This window comes from Calidris pugnax, unplaced genomic scaffold (genome assembly GCF_001431845.1).
Source record: "Calidris pugnax isolate Ruff unplaced genomic scaffold, ASM143184v1 scaffold32, whole genome shotgun sequence".
In the NCBI taxonomy this organism is placed as follows: domain Eukaryota; kingdom Metazoa; phylum Chordata; class Aves; order Charadriiformes; family Scolopacidae; genus Calidris; species Calidris pugnax.
In genome coordinates, this window is record NW_015090783.1 from 3,006,967 (window position 1) to 3,028,487 (window position 21,521).

Consider the following 21,521-nt stretch of genomic DNA (forward strand, 5'->3'; position numbering starts at 1 on the left):
TGGTTTCGTTTCACAGCAGTATCCATGCCATCCAACAAGGCCACTGGTCCAAGAGGGACCAGAGACTCCCCTCGCTCTGTTCTGTCCTCACCAGAGCCACCAGCAGTGCCCTTTTGGCTTTCCTAAGGGATACCCTGGTTCCCGGTTGGAAGCCCAGAAGGCAGGTATGGTAGACAACTACTGACCTGTAGTTACCCAATAATATCCCTGGGTTTTTGGCTTCCTTCCCACTAAAGAGTGACCCCAGCCCACCCCCCCCCCAGCTAACAGCCGGCCCCACAGCCCCCAAGGCTTCATTTCAGAAATCTGGAATAGTTTCATCAAATCTCACTGAGGCCATCGTTACTTTCATGATTACACATGGCTTCCTCCATCTCAAAAGCCTAAGTATCTTGGTCAACGCTCAAGGAGAGGGTCGAGCTTCTGCCTGTTCCCTTCCCACATCCAGACAGTGTGGGCAGAGTGACACGATGGCCTCCAGCCCTGCCAATGCACGGCCACAAGAGCAGAGCCTGGACGTCTGAGCAGGGACAACTGTCTGTGAGGAGCTGAGTGACGGGGCAGATGTACCACTGAGAGCATTTTGGCAAGGCTCATCTCAGTCACCTAAGGCAAGAAGAGAGCCAGCAGGCTAAGTAAAAGGGCTCTGGACTGGAATCGCTGGAGCGCAAGGTCATGGCACAGAATAGGGGCTTTAAAAGTCACCACTGTGCTCTCCAACACACGCAGAGGCTGGAGCAGCCCTGGGCAGCTGCAGGGACCCTGGGAAGCCTTTAGGAGAGACATCACTGAAGTGACAGCACTCTGAATTGATTTGCGGTGTAGTCCAGTCGCATCAAGTGGCAATAAAACCATAAGTGGCTTCAGGACAGCAAGCCCCATTTGCCTGAGATGAACGGTGGCTTTTAAAAAGATCACTAAATCCCATCACTGCTACATATACAAACCTCATTTATTTTAAAGGCTCCCATTAAAGTGCCTTTTATTCCTAGCGATAGGCAAGTTTTAAATTGCAAAATAACCTCTCAGATCAGCCCGTGACCATCTTCATTCCTGCTGGCCCATGGGGGGAGACAGGGGCTGTGGCCAACACCAGCCCCTTGGGGAGGAGGGCTCTTGAACACTGTGTTTTGGGTGGCTGGATGAGGTCTCCTGTGCCCGGGCACGGGATGGCTGGTGCAGTGCTGTCCCGTGGCTTTGCTGTGGCGTGCAGGGCCTCCGCTGGAGTTGCCCAGGACAACTTCACCTTCCAGAGGGTGATCTGGGGATGGGATCCAAAGCAGGTCTCATCCCCAGCACAGACATGTCCCAGTGGGAAGCGCGCCGGGGCCAGCGGCTCAGGCTTCGGCGTCGTCCTGGCTCAGCGTGCCAGCATCGTGGAGAAGCGGCGTGGTCTCGGAGGAGGGGGGTGGTTTGCTCTGCGTGGTGGGATGGCGTGGGCTCTTCTTGGCGGCGGTTCCCTGAAGAGGAGAGGACAGCGGTTACAGCCACGCACTCGGCGGTGGCACCGTGGCCAGACCTTACAGTGTGCAGGTGTCACCAAATCGCCACTTGGGACACACGTGCCCCAACCCCTTGGATTTTCACATGGCCAACAACCCTTTTCCAAAGGCTAGCTTCTTAAAATGAAAATTTTTGCATCTCCTCCCCTAACAGAATGATGCTGTTTCCATTCCCACCCACCGATACTTGTCACACCTCCCAACGCTCAGCCTGAAGAGCTGTGTCACCAGGTGAAGGAGTTATGGGACAGCCAGCATGCTGCACAGCGTCAGAGAAGACGAATGGGAGACGGACAGGATCTTCTCAGGGATGCAACAGCTTGAAGACCCCCAGACCTCAGCTGCAGTAGAGACATGGACAGCACCCATCCCTACTATAATGGTAAGTGCAACCTCTGGGGAAGGTGAAGGACGGAAGCTGGTGCCTTCTGGCACCAGGAGGAAGACTCCTGCTCCACCTAAAGGCTTACAACTACAATATATGTTCAACACCCTCAAAGTTGAGGAGGAGCCAGATAGGCTTTCAGGCAAAGCAGGTGGGCTCCCTGACTCAAAATCCTCCCCTCCCCTGCTGCTGGGGACAGAGGCACCCATCTGCCCATCTGATTTGTCACCTAGAGACATTTGCTGCTTGCTGGGGACCTGTATCCGGGTTGTTGTGGAAGGAGTGCAAGGTTTATCCAACCCCCTGTCTACTACCTACTGCTTCTGTATGGGCACCAATGACACCATGAGGGCCACCAGGAAACTACAGAACTCAGGTGGGAGGAGATAGGGTAAAAAAGCTGCTTGATATTCAAGGATAACCTCCTCTAAGCTCAAGAGTGGTCCATCCCAACAAGCATTCCAAGTCAGAAACAAGTGCCAGCAGGCCTACATGGATGAACAAGGAGCTCCTGGCCAAACGCAAAAAGGAAGCATACAGAAGGCGGAAGCAGGGACAAGTAACCTGGCAGGAATACAAAGGCCATCTCCCGGCATGCAGGCACCAAGTTAGGAGAGCCAAAGCCCAACTGGAATTGAATCCGGCCAGGGATATCAGAGACAAGAAGAAGGGTTTCTATAAATACACAGGTGACAAAAGGAAGACTAAGGGTCATGTAGGCCTACTGATGAATGAAGCAGGGGACCCCAGAGACCAAGAGAAAGTCTGTAGCAAGGAAGACATACCCTTGGAAGAAAAGGATGAGAATCAGGTCAAAGATGAGAACAGGTCAGAGAATATGTAAGCAACCTAGATGTACATAAATCCATGGACCCTGAAGGGATGCACCCATGAGTGCTGAGGGAGCTTGGTGATGTCATTGCAATGCTGCTCTCCATAATCTTTGAGCAATCATGGCAATGGGGAAAGGTGCCCAAAGACCAGAGGCAAGCATCACTCCTATCTTGAAGAAGTTCAAGAAGGAAGACCCAGGGAACTACAGGCCAGTCAGCCTCCCTTCGGTCCTTGCAAAGGTGATGGTGCAGGTAATCCTAGGAAGCATTTCCAGACACACGAAGGACACAAAAGTCATCAGGAGTAGTGAGCATGGCTTCACCAAGAGGAAATCATGCTTGATCAACCCAATGAACTTCTATGATGAACTAAATGGCCTAGTAGATGAGGAGAGAGCATTTGATATTGTCTCCCTGGACTTCAGTAAGACTTTCAACACTGCCTCCCATAAAAATCTTGTAGAGAAGCTATGAAGTATAGGCCGGATGAGCAGTGAGGTGCACTGAAAATCAGCTGAACAGCCAGGCCCAGAGGGTCATAAGATGTGGTATGAAGTCTAGTTGGAAGCCAGTAACTAGCAGTGTACACCAAGGGTCAATACTGGGTCCAATCCTGCTCAACATCTTTATTAATGATGACACAAAACTGGGAGAAGTGACTGATACATCAGAGGGTCATGCTGCCCTCCTGAGGGACATCAACAGGCTGGAGAAATGTGCTGGCAAGAACCTCATGACATTCAACAAGAGGATGTGTACAGTCTTGCATCTGGGGAAGAACCACCCCATGCACCAGTATGTGGTAAGGGTCACCCAACGCCTTTGGAGAAAAGGACCTGGGGGGTTTGGTGGACATCAAGTTGAACATGAGGTGGTAACATGGCCATGTAGCAAAGGCAGCTAACTTTATACTGGGCTGCATTAGGAGTGTTTCCAGCAGGTCAGCAATGGTGAGGTCACATATGGAGTACTGTATTCAATTCTGGGCTTCCCAAGGCAAGAGAGACAGAGCTACTGGAAGGAATCCAGCAAAGGGCCACTAAAATGATGAAGGGAGTGGAGCATCTCTTATACAAGCAAAGGCTAAGAGAGCTGGGTCTGTTTAGTCTGGAGAAAAGAAGGCTCGGGGGATCTTACCAACATGTAGTATCTGAAGGGAGGGTACAAAGAGCCAGGCTCTTCTCAGTAGTGTCTAGGGACTGGACAAGAGCTAATGGGCACAAACTTAAATACAGGAGGTTCCATCTGAACATTAGAAAACACTTTTGGTTTGGATTTTGTTTGTTTGTTTTTGTGGGTGTTTTGTTTTGCTTTTACTGTGAAAACTGGAACAAGTAGCCCAGAGAGGTTGGGCAATCTCCATCTTTGGAGATATTAAGAGACATCTGGACATGGTCCTGGGTAACCGGCTTTAGGTGACCCCACCACTTGAGCAGGGGGGTGGACTAGATGCCCTCCAGAGGTCCCTTCCAACCTTAACCATTCAGTGATTTTGTGAACCTGTAATACAAACCCAGATATTTTATACATCAGAAATTCCCTCTTGAAAGCCTTTCCATCGAGGCTCCCTGCATGCAGGAGGGGAGTGACATCCACCAGTTGACTACTTCTGTTACTTCCCATGAGTTTTCACCCATTTAAAAAACCTACCTCTGGATCTCAAACACTTGAAGAGGAAAAAAAAGACAGGTGAGAAAAGCGTTTCCTCACACATATCCTACTTTTCTCCCTGATCCCTGCTGATATTGTTAGGACTGCAGATCAGGTACACAGGAACAACAAGAGCACGGTCTTGCAGCCTGCTTAAGTGTGAGTATTAAGACATCTAAATTGCCCTGAATGAAGCCATGAGACAACATCATTATATCAAAGCTTGCCAAGAGGGCATGTCTGGTAGATGTGGACAGTAAACATTTCCGTTTGATTGGTTTTAAGCAAAGTTTAATCAGATCAGGACAAGAGAAAAGTGTGTTACCTTGACTGGGTACCCACCTACAGTCTGGCTTCCCGCAACACCATCCCCTTAACCGGAGGCAGCTTTTTGGCAGAGGTGGCCTGGTTGGCCTTATTACTGTCTGAATTCTTTTTATTGCTACTCCAAAATAAAGAGCATTTTTCCTAGAAGACAATCAGGCTAGTTTATGGTGCACTTGGACATGAATTCCACAAGGGTTCCAATTTCAGGAGGAGATTTTAATCACTGTTTAACCAGAATCTAGTTATTAATGATGATTTCAAAATTTAGGCAAAACTAAGCCCTAGTTAAGATTTTGATCAGTGTCAAGCCAGTTTTAAAATGGTCTGTTTGCCTTTCAAATGCATCACCACCCAGGCTTTAGGCCACGTTAGCAGAGCTGCAATGCTGCCCCTGGGCATGTTTTATGCCTGTACAGATAGACATCTTTTTATTTTTAGAACTGCAAGTCTGACAGATGCATTTCAAACCGGCTCCACTATAGACTAGACTACAATTTAGGTGTTTCACAGCACCTCATCTGGACTGGGTTTAGGTTTAGAGCACATTGCTCCCTCCAGAAGCCAGAGGCACACAAGATACTCCAGGAAGGAGCTGGGTTCAGGGAGACCTTCACGCCAGCAGACAGGTGAAGGTGTGGACAATGCCCTGCATGGTGTCCCCTCTGACATCAGCCATGACTTCAGGAGGGAGGGCTGTGCGTGATTCAGCAATCATCGCTGGATCAGCAACACTTCAATCAAACGAGGAACGCACCTTGGCTGCAAATTGCTGTCTTCCAGTTTACGAGCTCTTATCTATTCATTAGGCAGAGACTTTCATGTGCTGCTGCATAGCTTCCTTAGAGATTTATAAGGTCATTGAGGCTTTTTAATCACTTTCCAGGTAGTCAGACACTTCCTGCAGTTGATTTTTAGTTCTAGCACTTCATGACGCTTTTGGCTGAGCACCCAAATACAGCTGCTGGCTTATATGCCTGGGTTTGGGATGTTTCACAAGCAGATATTGACTTCAGTGAACTTAAAATCCAGCTTTTTTTTTTTTCCCCTTGACCCTTTCTGGCACGGTTCAAGGCTCTTTGAGACCAGGAATCGAGACTAGCATGAAGCAGGGGGAGGAAATGCCAGCCCAGGGCTGCGTTAAGGTCTTGGAAATAGCTGCCCAGCAAATACAAACATTTATAATTTTTAGATGCAGCAGAGGAATCTGTTTGCCAGAGACTGCTTGCGTTTGCAGAGGCAGGGAGTTCCACACATGGAGCCTGACCATCTCGGGAGCACAGCAAGGGCTGAACCCTCAGTCGGTCCCTGCATCGCTCCCACCCGGCAGGGAGGTGTGTGGAGGAACAAGGGGATTTGGGATCAGGTGTTTAAGTCAATTAAGCAGTTGTAGGCTTGGTTAAAATCCAATTACATGATCCTCTGAGAACCCTGGCACTGTTTAAAGTGGGTTTGCATTCGTGTTTCAGTAAAGGTGGTTACAGGAGGTTTAGCAAAAGCAGCCCCTCGCACGCTCTCTCCCCTTAGCCTGCTCTCATCCTAAGCATTGCTTTTTTATCCCCACAAGTAGCCTCTTCACTTCTGTAGCTTTAGAGCCAGCTCAAGCCGTTTGACTGCAGTGCACAACTAAATAAGCTCACTTTGATATAGGTTAGGGAGCCAGATCTCTACTTCAAGAGCTAAAGCTTTAGAGAGCTTAGTGTTATCAGATGAATGTTTTGGAGCTGGAGCCACAGATCTCCAGCAAATGTTTTAGCGGGTTTATATTCCATCCTTACAGACTTGTGTGTCAGCCAGGCACCTTCACCACCCACCCCATCCATCGTCAGCCAGCTTCTACTCAGCTGCCAGCTCCCTGCAGGCTTCAAAGGTCTTCACTCCTCAGTAAACCCAGATCCACAAAGGCCTGGAGGGTTTAACTTCCAGAGCTATTTGGAGTAGTTTGCAGGGAAACAAGTGAGTTTCAGGGAAAGGCAGGGTCCGGTCTGGGTTGAGAAGCAGCCACAGTGTCTGTGCCCCTTGTGCAAGGGCACACAGTGACCATGTTTCCTTTACGAATAAGCTGCGCTCAAGTGCCTACATCCCCTCGAGAAGGCTCTGTTCAGATGGGAAAGCTGTTGGGACCCTGCAGAGATTTGTGCAATGGCACAGACCTGCTGCTTTCCACAGAGGCTGGGTTGAGGAGCTAGGCTTGCTCTTTCATTAGCTGGATGCGCTGAGAAATGCCTCCTCCTACAGGAACCCTCTTCCATCCCTGCTGTGCACTGAGACAGCCAGAAATGCTTGTGTGTTATCTATCTGCAGCCCAATTTGTAGACGGCCAAGGAAGCCCTGCTGCTATCTGCTGGCACCTGGCACCATTACGACATGATTTGTGGCATCAGCCAATGTTTCCTCAGGAGTGTTAGATTGTCAGCCCAATCTACATCATCTGATTAAGTCTGATTTGACTAACAGCAACTCCCATTAGACATCTGCAAGTCCTTACCTGACTCCTCGCCATGAGTACAGCTGCTGAGATAATGAGCGGGATGCTCAGCCCAATGAAGATGTACTGCAGGTAGTCCAACAGGGACGGGATCAGCACCAGGTTGGTGTAAAACTGCTTTAGGACTGAGCCTTCGATGGATCCACTCTGCTCGAAAAAGCAAATTTGTCAGTAGCATTTCCCTCTCGTCCAGGGCTGAGACAGACTCCTCTCCCACCACCTCCCAGCAAAACCAGGGAATTTATGCGAGATTCAGTTAGACTAGAAGCTTTTACTAAACAGCTGGAGTCAGCTGGAGACCACATTCCCTGGCCCACATTAGCATGGGGATGCTGGCAGCTCTCTTCTGGGCCCTATTTAACCCCACATCTAGGGCAGAGACAGAGGGTTACCAAGTATAGTGCAGGGTTTGTTCAGCTCAGAGGGATTAACAACACAGCCAAGTATTGCAAAGCCTTCTGTTGGTGCTTAATTAGTCTGTCTGGCTTAAAGCTTTATCCAAAGTGGAGTTTCCCCAGCCCTGGGTGATGGGGAAGCAGTTTCCCCCCCTCCCGCAGGAGAGGCTCTGCAGAATCAGGTCGAGGAAGGCAGCTCACCTCTGCAAACCACAGCAGCGGCAGGACCACTGGCTTAATCTTCCCTGTTTGACTAGGAGGGGAAAAAAAATAAATAAAAAAATAGGCACTTATATTTCTAGTTGATCAGGCCACAACCAGTGTCACAACTCTTCCTAGAAGGACCCCTCTGATGGACTGATATTGGCCAGGAAACCAGTGTCAGGAGGCAGCAATTCCTGCTGCTTCAGTGAGCTGCTCCCTTCTTGAGAGACCAACTCTCATGAAAGTCCAACCTGGGCCTTTTATGCTTCCATCCGTGCTTAACTCCCTAACGACAGCAGTAAGTGCCATCCCAAATCCAGGCTCCAGGGACATGAGCTCACTGAGCTGGAATGTTAAACTTCATGCAGCTCCAAGAGGTCTCAGTCACCTCTACGGTACCACAGGGTGGTGTGGCCAAGTTCAGAGCATCAGGGCTGGCTGCTGGTGTAGAACCAACGCAGCAAGTACATGCTCCCAGCCTTGTGGGACACAGACTTCAACTGCTTTGCCTCTCCATGTTGGCTGCAACACCTTCTGAGCAGCAGCACAGAGCAGGGGAACCGCTCCAATGCCTCACCAGGAGGAGCAGTCACTTCATCGGCTGTCCAGTCCGGTGCAGGAGCCAAGCAAACAGGCAGCCACACACTGTACTGCTGAAGGACAGCAGTTTGAGGTCACTGGAATAGCTGATATTTCACCACACGAGCCAGCTGGCTTCTGCAACTGGGACAACTGGTAATGTTAAAGCTACTTCATCTCTGGGCAGAGTAAACTCTGCTGCAGCCCCAGCCATCAGCAGCACTGTCTGCTTGAGACAGGGAGATGGCCATTTCTAGAAGGTGATTACTTACATTATACCAGACACATGCTTTATGTACTGGTTCAGCTGGAGCTTGATGGAGCAATTCATGGGGATGCCAGTCATCTGTATAGGAAGAGACCCACCAGTTCATCAGTACAGCCAACATTTTTCTTGAGAGCTCTGCCATTTCTACCACAGCTACTCTGGGTGCCACCTTCCAGAGTGACAGATTGGATCACCCAGGGATCCACTACCATCACCACAGAAGAGACCAGGAGCGTGGATGGGGTTTCCACCAAAGCACAAGAAACTGTCAAACAGGCACCAGTCCCCTGACTGCTCACGGGGGTACAGCACTGTCCCCACGGCAGTTGGCAGTCTGTCCCCTTCACCTGGACACTCACCAGCCAGTGAGACTGTTGCACACAGCAGCCTTCAGGAGGGAGCACCTCCCTTGGGGTGGTCAGAAGGCACAAAGCTAACCTGAACAGAGGTGGCTGCTGTAGAAGGCAGCAGCACACATTCAGCAGCATGAATCAGGGAGGTGTTGTGTGACTTGTGGGACTGAACCTAAGCAAGTTCAAATTACCAAATAGCACACGCAACCTTTAGTTGACTCCCCAGGCAGAGTGTTTTAATAGCAACTTCATTGTTTTTTGAAGCCTGATGAACCACTCCTGTTGTCCATCCTACCAGCAGCAGGATGGAAACACACCAATGCAAAAGGATTCAGGTACACGGTAAAGGACAAAGCTCATAACTAGAAGCCAACAGTCACTGTCCAGCAACACCCTAAGACCATGAAAACATCACACTTCAAAGTTGGTCTTGTTGACACCCATTAAGGCATTGACTTCTCATGACACTGCAGTTTTGCAACACATTAAGGGCAGAGAGCTTTTGTTGGATTGCCCCTGTTTGTACTCAACAGGCTGCAGCTAGATAAGAATATAGTTAATCGTACTGTTATCAGTAGATGTTTGATACTGTAATAAACTTAATTAGATTTCTGTAACTATGATAAGAAAAGCAGAGAGAACCCAATGCCTAGATAAGAAGCACAGCTTACCTTACCTCAAGAAGGGGATTGGTTCCTTACTTAAGCAAACATCACTGAACATTTGGAAGATCATAGAACAGTTTAGGTTGGAAAAGACATTTAAGATTATCAAGTCCAACCATCAACCTAACACTGCCAAAACCACCACTAAACCATGTTCCTCAGCACCACATCCACACATCTTTTAAATACCTCCAGGGATGGTGACTCCACTACTTCCCTGGGCAACCTGTTTCAAGGCTTGGTAACCCTTTTGGTGAAAAAATTTCTTCTCATCTCCAATCTAAGCCTCCCCTGGTGGCAACCTGAGGCCATTTCCTCTTGTCCTATCACCTGTTACTTGGGAGAATAGACCAACCACCATCTCGCTACAACCTCCTTTCAAGTTGTTGTAGAGAGCAACAGGTCTCCCCTCAGCCTCCTTTTCTCCAGACTAAACCACACCAGCTTCCTCAGCTGCTCCTCAGAAGAGGTGCTCCAGACCCCTCACCAGCTTTGTTGCCCTTCTCTGGACATGCTCCAGAATCTCAACGTCTTTCTTGTAGCAAGCATCCCAAAACTGAACACAGTATTGAGGTGGGACTTCACCAGTGCCAAGGACAGGGGGACAATCACCTCCCTAGTCCTGCTGGCCACACTATTTCTGACGACATGCAACACAGGTCATGGGTGGAAGATCCCAAAGTCCTCTCCCCATCAGCACCTGGGATAATGATGGCTCAGGAACCCCCAACTCATCACCACCGGAGTGGGGACTTCACCCTTGCGCTGTCGATACACCAGAAGTGTTGACACTGTGGCAGGCCGGTGCAGTAGCAGCCAGATCAGCAAGTTGGGAGTGCAGAGGCCAGGCCAAAACTTATGGCCACAGCTTCAGCTACAGGGTGGTCTTCAGACTTTGCCAGTCGTGGCAGTACGTTTGCAGATCTGGGGCGTATCTGGGCTGCTGCTAGATACACCTCCTGGTGTTATGGACCTGAGTCAGTGGAAAGGATTTCACCGTGCTTATCGAAACAATTATGCTTATAATTAGTTCTGCAATTCTCTAGAAGCCAGGCTAATTATTCAATTAGTTTATGGCTTTGACATTTTTATCTGCACATGTCCTTGCCAGTCTTTGCACTATGGAACCTGCTCAAATCAGTGCCATGAGAGCTAAGAGAGGCCACCACAAAGCTGGTGGCAGGCTCCCCCACCCAGCTGGACTCCCAGGGCAAGGAGAGGACCCCACCAGGTCACTCACCGGGTGCACGTCCAGGAAGAGCGCGTGCTGGTCCTTGCTGGGGTGCAGACCTTCTACAGCATTCACCAGGGCTGGGTCAGCATTGTAGAAGTGAGGATGGGAAATGAACATCGGTGCTTCTAGATGAGAAAACAAAAGAGACACCTGAAGCTCATTTAAACCCACTTGAGACATTTTCTTGAGGTTTTTAAGCCATTGCCGCTTTTTTTCCTGAACAGGTTTTTATACTTTTCCTCCCAACCAGCAAGTTCCTGCACTTGTTTCTCTGCAGTTGCTCTGGGAGGGTTAAGACCCAGCGTTAAATCCACCTTCTCCCTGCCATGCACCACGCACCGCCACGGTAACTCGCTGTACCCAGACACGGGTCAGGACACCACGTCTAAATTCTCACTCCTGCGTGACCTGCACTCAGTGTCCAAAGTTAACATTTAATTTGGCACTTACGTGGCCTGCCTCTTCCCTCCCTTGCTCCCCAGCCTGGGGGATGTAACGCTCCTGCCATATCCCTAGGCATTCCCAAAACACCAGGCTGTCGTAGGGTCAAGGGGACTTTGGAGAGGGATTTTCACCCTTTCCCTCCTTGCTGAGATGCCCGCGGGAGTGCAAGGGAGAATGCCATCCACACAGACCCCACGGGTGGCACCTTTTAGCACTCCAGCAGAGTTTTCCAGCCAGCCAAGCCCATATCACATCCCTACAGTTAAATATCAGTAGGGCTGGGACAGCCCAGGGAGGAAAGGACTTACTTAGCCTACAGGTGCTGACGTTCTGGATGCCGGACTGCATGCAGGGGCAGAAACCTTCATTGGGTGGATAGTCCGTGCCGTTGGCAAAGAGAGTTTTTGGTGCCACGAAGCGATAGGTGGGCACACCCTCGAACTTCCCAGACTGCTCGTACACCAGTGTCAAGGATCTGGAAGGGTTTCAGTGGAGAAGGACCAAGATTAGCCAACAAGGTTCCCGTCCCAGAACTGGGCTCTTATCTTCGCTGGATAAGATGCAGTTGCAATGTAACTTAGACTTTGAGATCAAGATAAACACTCCGAGCAGTGCTTTGGAGGGGGAATGAGTATTTAAGCCATTTGCTTTCTATGTTTTAAGCACAGATAAAGGGCTGGTCAGGACTAGTTATAGAGAGAAACCACAGGCCTGTAAGCTTGTTTGTGGTATCCAGATGAGATTTGTTTGAAGGCATGCAGTAATCCCCAGGGCTGCTCTCCAAGAGGTAATACCCTCTTTGTGCAAGCCCTTGGCTCCGAGGTAGAAGTGCTCTGTCACAGGGGATGGACACCAGCTAAATCTCTTTCGCAGCAGGACTCCAGCATACAGGCTGGCAGGGCAGTGGAAAATTTTACCTTATGAGCTACATTACACAGCAAGACTTTTTGTCTTGATACAACAGGCCAGCGATGTTATGCTGCGTTGTTGCCACCAGCTGGCCAGGAGAGATGCAAATTTCCAAGAGGGAAATTTCTTTCCTTCACATGTGCTCCTTTGAGTGAGGTTTGCAGGGATGCAGACAGCCTGGGCAGGCCAAGGGGATGTTTATTACTATAGCAGTCTTCTGACACCAGGACCAAGGATGGGGGATTCAGGGCATGTTCAGCAGTTAAATGCATGCCTCTTGGCTGTGCTCACCTTCCAGCAAGGAGGCAGAGGCTGCTGCAGCTCATCAGCAGGATAAAGCCTTGCCTACCTGGCAGGGACATCCAGGTAGTTGCATCTCGGCATCAGTTGCACTTAATGTGCAAACAGCATAGGAGATGAGCCCTGCAGCAAGGCAGGTATGCTCTTAGTCTATCAACTGATGTTTCTGACTCCTTCATAGAACGTTTTGGTTGGAAGAGACCTTTAAGATCATCAAGTCCAACTACTAACCTAGCACTGCCAAATTACCACTAAACCATGTCCCTTCCTAGCCATCCAGGCTAGCAGAGAGGCTGAGACAAAGATCTGGGGAGAAGAGACAGCACTGCCTGGTGAAGAGGCAGAGCCACTTCCTCCACAGCACTGTCCTGCACGAACGTCCTGCGCCAACAGAAACCAAGCTTGGTCTCCTCCACTTCAGTTTATGCCTTGACTGGGAACACCCTCTGTTCCCTAGATTTCTGTAGTTTTACAGAAAAAGGTATGTGTATTTAAACTTTGATTACTGGTAAACTTCCCTGTAAGACCTTGGCTCCGGGTCATTTTCATATTTGCTGATGTCCCTTGTGTAGAGGAATTTCTGCCCTAATACCTGGCTCAGCTGACTTTGCTTGTTCCGCTGAAGAGGTCATTGTTCTCTACTCAACATGAGCCCTCCCTTGTTTTGCAGCACTATCTACAAAGCCTGAATTAACACTATCTGCCTTATCTTCCCCAAGCTGGGGATAGGGTTTTGTGCCAAAGCCAGCCTCCTGGCCTCCCCTCCTTCCAGCCTCCGGGAGTTTCCACACAGGCAGGGCTCCACAGGGTACTTTAACCCCTGTGTGATCAGCTAAGATCAGGGTGTCCTACACGGGACAGACAGGCAGAGCAGCAGAAAAAAAAAAAAAAAAAAAACCAAAAAAACCCCAAAAGCAGCAGTCTGGAAACGGTGGCACAAGCTCCCCCCAAAAAATCACTTGTGCAAGCATTTAGCCAGCTGAAAGTTCCACAAAATGGTTCTAGCTGCATTTCCTCGTGACAACACTTACTTCTCCCTCTCGCCTCCCACCTCTTATCTAGGCTGGTTATTTTCTACTGATTCAACGTGAGCAAGTTAGGCTTCTCCAGTGATGTGGAAGGTATTTATGAATACCACAGGACACCGCTAATTAGACAACCACACTGCTTGCATAGCTCAGATATGGCAACACTGAACTTTAACTACAGAAACTAGACCCGAGCCCTCTGCGTCACTGCACAGGAACTCTGTGTGCACAGGAGGAGCACTGCATCTCCTGTCACCCGCACAGGGACACGTTGGCCTCACCTGCAGGCGTCAGGGCTGTAGAACTCCAGTGATGTTGGGGACATGAACGGTGGCCACATCTCCCCCGAAGTCCCATTGATCATGTTGCACTCGTTACTCCGCCAGTAGTTCACCTGTGGGACAGGTGTAGAAAGAAGAACAACAAGCTTGCTGGAGAGTTGGCTTCTACCCCTGTATGGGACATCCACCACTCTGTGCTGCTTCAACAGGAGCTTGAGATAGTGACACTGAAGAGCTTCTGAGATCTTTCCCATTCAAACATCTGCCCAACTAATGGAAAAACAGGACAAGATCCCCCTGTCCCAGGTGCTCCTGCAGTGGTTGATCTGTAGTTTCAGTTGATTTTTGTTCAGAGTGGAATTCCACAAGGGAAGAATAAGCACCCTTTTAATAAGAATACTTAAATAATGCCTTGAACACAGGCAACAAGAGCCTAGGACTTCAATGTAGAAAGCAGCAGAATGCTCCAACAGTATTTCAAGGGAGTCCAAGTGACACTAATGACGGGCTGAACTTAATGCTTCATGACAAGCTTCTTGTCATATACGGCTGCCTTCTAGCAATTCGATAGAACGGAAATTGCAGCAGATAAAGTCCCATAGAAACTTGCCTTCAAGCCCAAAAGCCCTGAGAGCTTTCTCACTGAAAGCTCTCAAGCATCATGATGCTTGAGATGCTTGCTATGATCTCAAGCATAACATGATGCCTCATGTTAACTTGCTTTACATGAGGCCTCGCCCCCACACTAGAGGTTTACTCCCCAACACTCACCTTCTTCAGGCCGTTCCATGAATCCACCATGTGAACTCTACTGATGTTCTTCATGCCTGTGTATACTGTAAACAGTCCCGAATTGGTGTTGTTAAGCTGCAGAGAGAGGTAACTAGCTTTTAATCCATTACATGCAGCAAGACTGCAACGTGTTAATGACTTTGCATGCTTTGTCAGCTCTAGAGATGCTTCATACTGTAAGCTACTGCACTTTCACTTATTTAAATTGCCAGTAACAGCTTCCAACACATGCTTTCCTGCTTGAGGGGAGGATTAAGGCAGCCTCATGCAACCACCACCAGCTACACATGGCTGCTCCAAACAGTTTGTGAGAGGGATAGCCCAGATACTCAATCCCAGTACCAATATTGCTGTGATTTTAGTGTTCTCAACCAACAGTTTGCTTACCTGCATAAATAAGCCAAATTTTCCCTTGAAAGGCATCAGGCCAGGAACAAGTGTATTTATTGTGTCTATAAGAGGGTCATCATACCCCCACAGGATCTCCCCCACGGTCCGGTTCATGAAGGCCTCCTGTTTCAGGCCAGCCAGGGCTCCACTCAGTAAAAGCTTCACAAAGTTTGGCAGGTTTTCCATCATTACAGCAGCTCCCTGGGAAAGAAAACAAACAAGACGAGATCCCCAAAGAGGAAGTAATGCATCTTCAGTGCTCAGCAAGGTCCTTCTACAGCCCTAGAGAAATCCTTTGGACAACCTGAGGTTCAGCATTTATCCCCAAGACTGGGAAGAAAACAGTTGAGGGTTCACAGGCTTCATTTCCGCAGAGGATGCTCAAACGAGGTTGCAGACTGCTTTGCCAGCCCCTCTGCACGCTCTGCTTTTGGAAGGGTAACAGCCCAACATGACAACCAACACCCAGAAAGCAGATTTTATAAGCTTAACCACCTCATGGCTTTGATTAGTCTTAAGCCCTACAAGAAAGTAAGCTTTGAGTCAGCATTTGGCCTCGGTGCCCTCCCTGCAGGCTCAGAAGTTGGTAGCCATCCAGGCAGCAAGTTCTTACCATCATCAACATGTTTGGCACAACAATGTACTCTTCTTCGCTGCCGTTGGACATGTCAGGCTGGAAGAAGAGTTGCCGATACTCCAGGAAGGAGACGGTGTCGTTGTCATGGAATGTGATATTTGTTTTATACCTGTACTCTCTGCAAAAGAGATCAGAGAGATCATGAGAACTTTCCCCCATGCAAGTGCCCCTGCAGCCCCTGTGGAGCAAGGATGGACTGCACAGGTCTAGGTTTACTTCTGAAGAGCACAGGAAGGAGATGGAACTCCAGCAAGAAGCCGTGGGACAGCAGGGGAGGCAGCGTGCTGGGGAACAGGCAGTGTCAACCTCACACCCTGGCCAGGGTTAGGGTCTAGCAGGAAGAGATGGCAGCCTGGGAGTGAAGCATCCCTGGCAGATGGGATTCTGCAGCAACCTTTTGTTCCCAGCTGAGAAGTCCGAGACAGAAGCATAAGTCACCTCTCTCATTTCACCTACAGCTGTTGTAAAGCCCAGCCCTATTAGATGCAGAGATAAGGAGACCTACACCAACCCACACACCAAAACAACCTGCAAAACAGGAGAGGACCAAACAAGGTGGCACAAGCCCCACCAAATAGCCCACAGTGATTTGCCCCACAGCTTCCCGATGGCTCCCGGGTTCAGGTCAGCTCAACCCTCCATGCAGCATCATGGGTCTCCTGCTCCTCAGGGCTTCAGGCCATGTCATCTCCCGCACCGCTCCACGCCATGCCATGGGGGCAGCCCAGTCTCATGGGGGCTGCAACGCTCCACAAGAGCACGAGGCTGTCCCCAACATCGTGAGCCTGTTACAGCTCCTGAGGACTCTGAAGCTCAACCCACCAGCAAAAACAAAGTCCTTTATTGTGGAGCCTCTGTTTTATGGCCCATATTAGGGAAGGGCACTAATCTTGCTCAGCAGGAACACAAGGACACTAATAAGCTTTGCCCCTTTGTTTATTCTTATGGTAAGTGAAGCTTTTTCCCCCCAAGCCAAGGGGCTGACACGATCACAACATACAGAACCCACATGGTCTTATGGTGTGACCTGGCAAGCCCAGGGGAAACAAGGACATATACATACTGCCAGGTTTCTCCTCCAGTGCTTCTCAAACAGCTTTGGATTAAACCAGTAATCTCCCCACATGAGCTTGCTTAGGCTACTGACCTAACTTTGCCTATATGTGTAGGCACCAACGTGCTGAATATTGCTATTTATGGGTAAGTTCACATGCTCAACTCAGTATCAACCATCACTTCACGTTTCAGGTCCAGAGAAGCATCTGGGACTTCAATCACCACCCTCAGCCATGGCAAATAGACCCAGACTTGCTATAGGTGGGTCTGAGCAAGTTTTAGTGCTCCATACTGGTTCTCATGGCCAGAGCATTCATGTTAAGCAGATTCTGGGTCTCATGTTAGATAAGAGGTCTTAGGCCATTCCATGAAGTTTGACATTGAGGTGACTCCAGCTCTGAAGCTGGACTCTTCAATGCACAATGAAGATGAAACAAGTCCACTCTGAAGCTGAATGTTTCTCACCACCCCACCAACACCCCTCATGCCTATGATTGGCCCATATGAGCCCAGGTCTGGCTGCCCAGCAGATGCCAGCTAAGGACTGAGCTCCATAACTCAGTGAAGCACAGACCAGCCTTACCACCCTGACAGCCAGAGGTCCTACTTGTGGCTTTAGCAAGATCAGAGCGATTAGAGCACATTTGGGTCACTTTAAAATCCTGTGCCACTGGACTCATGCCAAGTATGCTAATGCCATGCTCTCCTGCCAGAGGAGTCAGCCAAAAGCCTAGCTGGACCATAAGTGGTACCTGACCTGTAAACGTAGGGTCCACGCTGGTTCAGCACTGGCTTTGCTCCCTGGAGGGCCTCCTTGGGGTTCAGCACTTCAAAGAGGTACACCGACATGTAGAAAGGAACAGGAATGTCTTTCCACATGCTGAAGGAGATGCTGGTGGGGTCAATCCTGACATTCTGCAAGGGAGAGGAAAAAAACAAAACCAAAAAAAAAACCAACGTAAGGAGACAACTCTTGGGCTTGGTGGCTACAGCTGAGCACATCCATCCTTGGCTCCACGACAGGCCCAGCCGAAGGCGGCAGTTCCAGCAGGGGCTCTCCAGATGATCCAGGCGTGTTATGCAGACTGAGAATGAGCCAGATCTAAACTGGGAACTCTTATGTATGCAGAAGCATAAAGTTCATGCCACAGGATGTCTGTAGGCTTATTTATTCAGGCTCAACTTTCCAGTTCCTACCCACAGGATTTCAGAGCTGGTTTGATGTGCTGGAGGCTTGCTCCATGCTAGACAAGCCAGCGCTGAATTCTTCCCAGCTCTGCATGTTTGGCTCGTTTGGCACATGCAGCCCCGTCCCGATGGCCTCCACCCGTCTGCCAGGTTTGGCAGCTCCACGCAGCCAGGAACGGGCACGGGCTGGGAGAGGTGACACAAGCATCCACACAAATGTTTGGGTACCGGCAGGGAGGGCCGACCAGATTCCCCAAAAAGCAGTTAGGGAAACCGGGATGGCGACCCAGGCGTGTCCCAACACCTTTGCCTCCTCTCAGCTGCCATCCCGCAGTGACTCCGTTGGTCATAAGGCAGATCAAAGGCAATGCACAGCCGTGGATTCCCTATCGCTGTCCCGTTTGCTGGGAAATGCCCGCAGGAGCCCAAACACAGCTTCAGTTCTCACCAGATTCCCAGCCCAGGAGCTGGTGCTTGGGCACATCAGTTTCCACTCCCTCCCTGCTTCCCCTACTTGTAGGTCAAAACAAACACAGTCATACTCCCGGGGGCTTCCTTATGGACAAGAGCCTGCTCCTTCTTGTTTCCCCATTTACGAGGGGCGTGTTCCGCCATAAATCTTGCTTCTTCTGCGAGCACAAGCCCTTGCCATGGTTAAGTAACCCAGGCAGTTTATGGAAGTGGGTTTGATCCACCCATTCCTGAAGGCATGTGAGTATTATATCTGGCACCAGCTTGGCAGCCCCACAACAGCTCTCCTGCCCTGGAGCAGCCTCATCTGGCTGTGCTCGAATTTGCTGACACAGCGGGGTGGAAAAGAAAGCTGCCAGTGACTTCCCTGCAGTGTCCCATGTTCTTCAGCCATTTCCTGGCCAGGCTGTGCCACCCCTCAGCAATGGGGCTTTGCAAGCCCCTCGCTCGAGCCCAGGTCCTCAAACCCTACCCCTGTGGGGACATCTCCACGGTGCGGTGTAACCCACCTATCAAACCCTTCCCACCTCCACATCAACGCCCACGTGCTGCTGGCCAACAGTCTCCATCCTGCTGGCCTCAAGGATTTCACGGCAAAGCAGCAGAGGACAAGAGCAACTCGGATTTTACTTGGTTTATAATTCTTGCTCCTGGGTACCCACCAGTCTGCACCTGCTTTCCTCGACCATCCTGTCTGGCACTCCCTGGATCCCTCATTGCATATGCATTTATTTGTACAACATGTACCCAGCCTGATGGAGCTGCAGCCCGGCTCCCTGCTTTCTCAGCCCTCTCCCACCTGGGCACAGCAGCTCTCGGGACCCCACCGATGCTCCTAAGCAAGGTCTACTCAACTGGGCAGCCTTAGAGCTAAGCTACTTGTAGGTCAAAACAAACACAGTCATATGTCTGAAATAAAAATAGAGTATTTTTCACCTAGATGGGTTGTAAAGTGTCACTGAGATGTTTGACCACTCCTGACCACACTCATCTCTGTTCCTGAGGAACTGAAAGGAACCGGCTATGGTTCCTCTCCTCCAGAGAGAACCAGAGGAGACACAGCTCCATCAACAGTGCCCAAATCCTGCTACTCCAGGAGAGGGGCTTCAGCCACTCTGCTCAGTAAAACCCAGAGTTGAGGTTTCCTCTTCAGATTGAGAGGAGCAACCTCAGCATCAGACCTCACCCTCCACATCCTCTCACCACCACCCTCGTCACCCTGCTAGAACAGCAAGGACAGTGCCATCAGTCTTCTCCCAGCTTTCAGGCAGGACGGCACGAGCATTCCCAGGTGGAGCAGAAATGTTAAGAAGCAGTTGGTGTGGTCTCAGGGTGTTAAAGCTCATACCTTAGGCAGACCTGTGGAACTCCAGGTGTTTCCAGAAAAGCAGGGTCCCCAGGTTTTCACAGTGCCAATGCCACAGGCAGGACAGCTGCCAGGACGGCTGCCAATGCAGATTCAGTTTCCGCACGAGGCAGGAGATCGGCTCCAAGTTCCCTGTTTCTACTGTGTGTTCCCCTACAGACTTTACTCACAGATATCCCCCCAAACTACCACCTCTTTGCAACTACGTGCTCTTCCATTGGGATACACCATCTTGACAGAGCTCAGGAAGCCAGGATGGGCAAACCAGCCTTGACCTGCTCAACCCCAGCCCTTCATGGCTCAGCTGCTCTTACCAACACCACACTGAAGACCAACCCAGGAGTTTCAGTAGAGCCTTGGGTATTTCTCACCATGCTAGACATCATCACTCAGTTATTTTTTCCATTTCACATTAAGCCTCATAAGAGCTCAGGACCATTTTGGGTTACACTGAAGGGCTTAAGATGAAGGGAAACCTGAGGAGAAACAAGGGTTGATCTTTTCCTCATCTTCTGTTCTCATTGCAAGTTACTAGGATTTAGCTCATCAGGCAGAATCAGGACAAGCTAAAAAGAGGGCAGAAAGGTTTTTGCACCAAAAATGTCACTCCTGTTCCGCAGGGGCCATTCAGTCTTTTCTTTGTAGGTGTCTATGGAACTGGACAAAGATTGACTTTTACTGCTTGTGTGTGGCTTTGCCCAGCCAGCAGCATTTCCAGAGGGTACGTTTAAGTAGAAACTTGTTTCTGGCAGAGCCATTGCAGCACATGCAATCACTGCCATTGACTATGGGGTGGTTATCCAACCTTTCATCAGAAGCACATTTCCAGGTGCTGACCTGGGCAGGTGCAAGCTTGGAGAAATGCCCCAGCAGGGGCACGTCTTCTGTGGCCAGGGAGAAAAAGGTTTGGCTAAATATGGAATGAGCCAATTGGTTCGTTACAGCAGGATAACCGCTGTCCCAACAGCAAGGACAGGAACACTGGTTCCCAAGTCTCTGTGGAGCAGTTACTGAACCCCATCCACAGCCCTGTGGGGCTTGACTGTAGAGAACAAACGCCTCTTCAGCCTCAGGACCTCTTTTGTGGATAGGAGAGGTCTCCAGAGAGGCAGCCCTTTAGGTTTTCCAGTTGAGCAGGAGACGATGCCTTGGAGGCTGCTCCATGCAGGAGGCTCCTTCAGAGCACTCCTGCATGTTGCCCGTCCCATTTCCAGTTTGGGTAGCATCTCACCAGGGTACAGTGAGTGCTGCAGGTAAACAGAGAAGGGCGGGCTGGCGCTGGGGACCATGCTCAGCCCACCACCAGCCCCAAAGCCAACTCCAGCCATGCAGAAAGCCCTCCTAGCCAGGGACGAGAGCCTTTTCAGCCTAGGGTGGAAGAGCCCAAGCTGGGATTTGCCCTGCAGTAAGACCATGAGGCGGCTCAGAGCGATGCCGAAGCAGAGACCCTTGGGTGCCAAGCTCTCTCGCACACCCCCCCGGAGATCCCACCAGACAGAGAAGACACCACCACGCACCAGACCTGCGACCCACCACCCCCAGCACCGCATCCCAGCCGCATCCCAGCCACGCACCGGCCCCAGCACCCCTCACCCAGCACCGGGTTCCACCCCAAGCCCCCATCCACGCACCGGCTCCAGCCTCCTCACGCATCCACCCCCCCCCAAAAATCCCCGGCCTCGCTGACCTTGACAACCTGCTCCTTGATGATGACGGGCCCCACCAGCAGCAGGCAGACCCCCAGGAGGGCGCAGGCCGCCCCGGCCAGCCCCAACCCCA

General features: G+C 50.3%; 1 protein-coding gene across 1 annotated transcript; it reads right to left on the reverse strand.

Annotated features, from left to right (window-relative positions):
* Positions 1-934: 934 nt before the first annotated feature.
* On the reverse strand, positions 935-21,515 carry SCARB1 (scavenger receptor class B, member 1). The gene is made up of 12 exons (XM_014965266.1): positions 21,430-21,515; positions 17,475-17,632; positions 15,638-15,779; positions 15,022-15,225; positions 14,614-14,709; positions 13,843-13,955; positions 11,633-11,799; positions 10,887-11,005; positions 8,633-8,706; positions 7,779-7,830; positions 7,183-7,329; positions 935-1,460 (listed from the first exon to the last, which is right to left on the reverse strand). The coding sequence occupies exons 2-12, from the start codon at positions 17,594-17,596 to the stop codon at positions 1,338-1,340; spliced, it is 1,359 nt and encodes a 452-aa protein (XP_014820752.1). The 5' UTR covers positions 17,597-17,632; positions 21,430-21,515; the 3' UTR covers positions 935-1,337.
* Positions 21,516-21,521: the final 6 nt, after the last annotated feature.

Coding starts and splice junctions, on each gene's coding strand:
- SCARB1 (XM_014965266.1), bottom strand. CDS start 17,596: ATGTGGAAAGACATTCCTGTTCCTTTCTACATGTCGGTGTACCTCTTT. Junction 15,226..15,637: donor TGCCAAACATGTTGATGATG/GTAAGAACTTGC, acceptor TTTCTTTCCCAG/GGAGCTGCTGTAATGATGGA. Junction 8,707..10,886: donor TCTTCCTGGACGTGCACCCG/GTGAGTGACCTG, acceptor CTTCCTATACAG/ATGACTGGCATCCCCATGAA.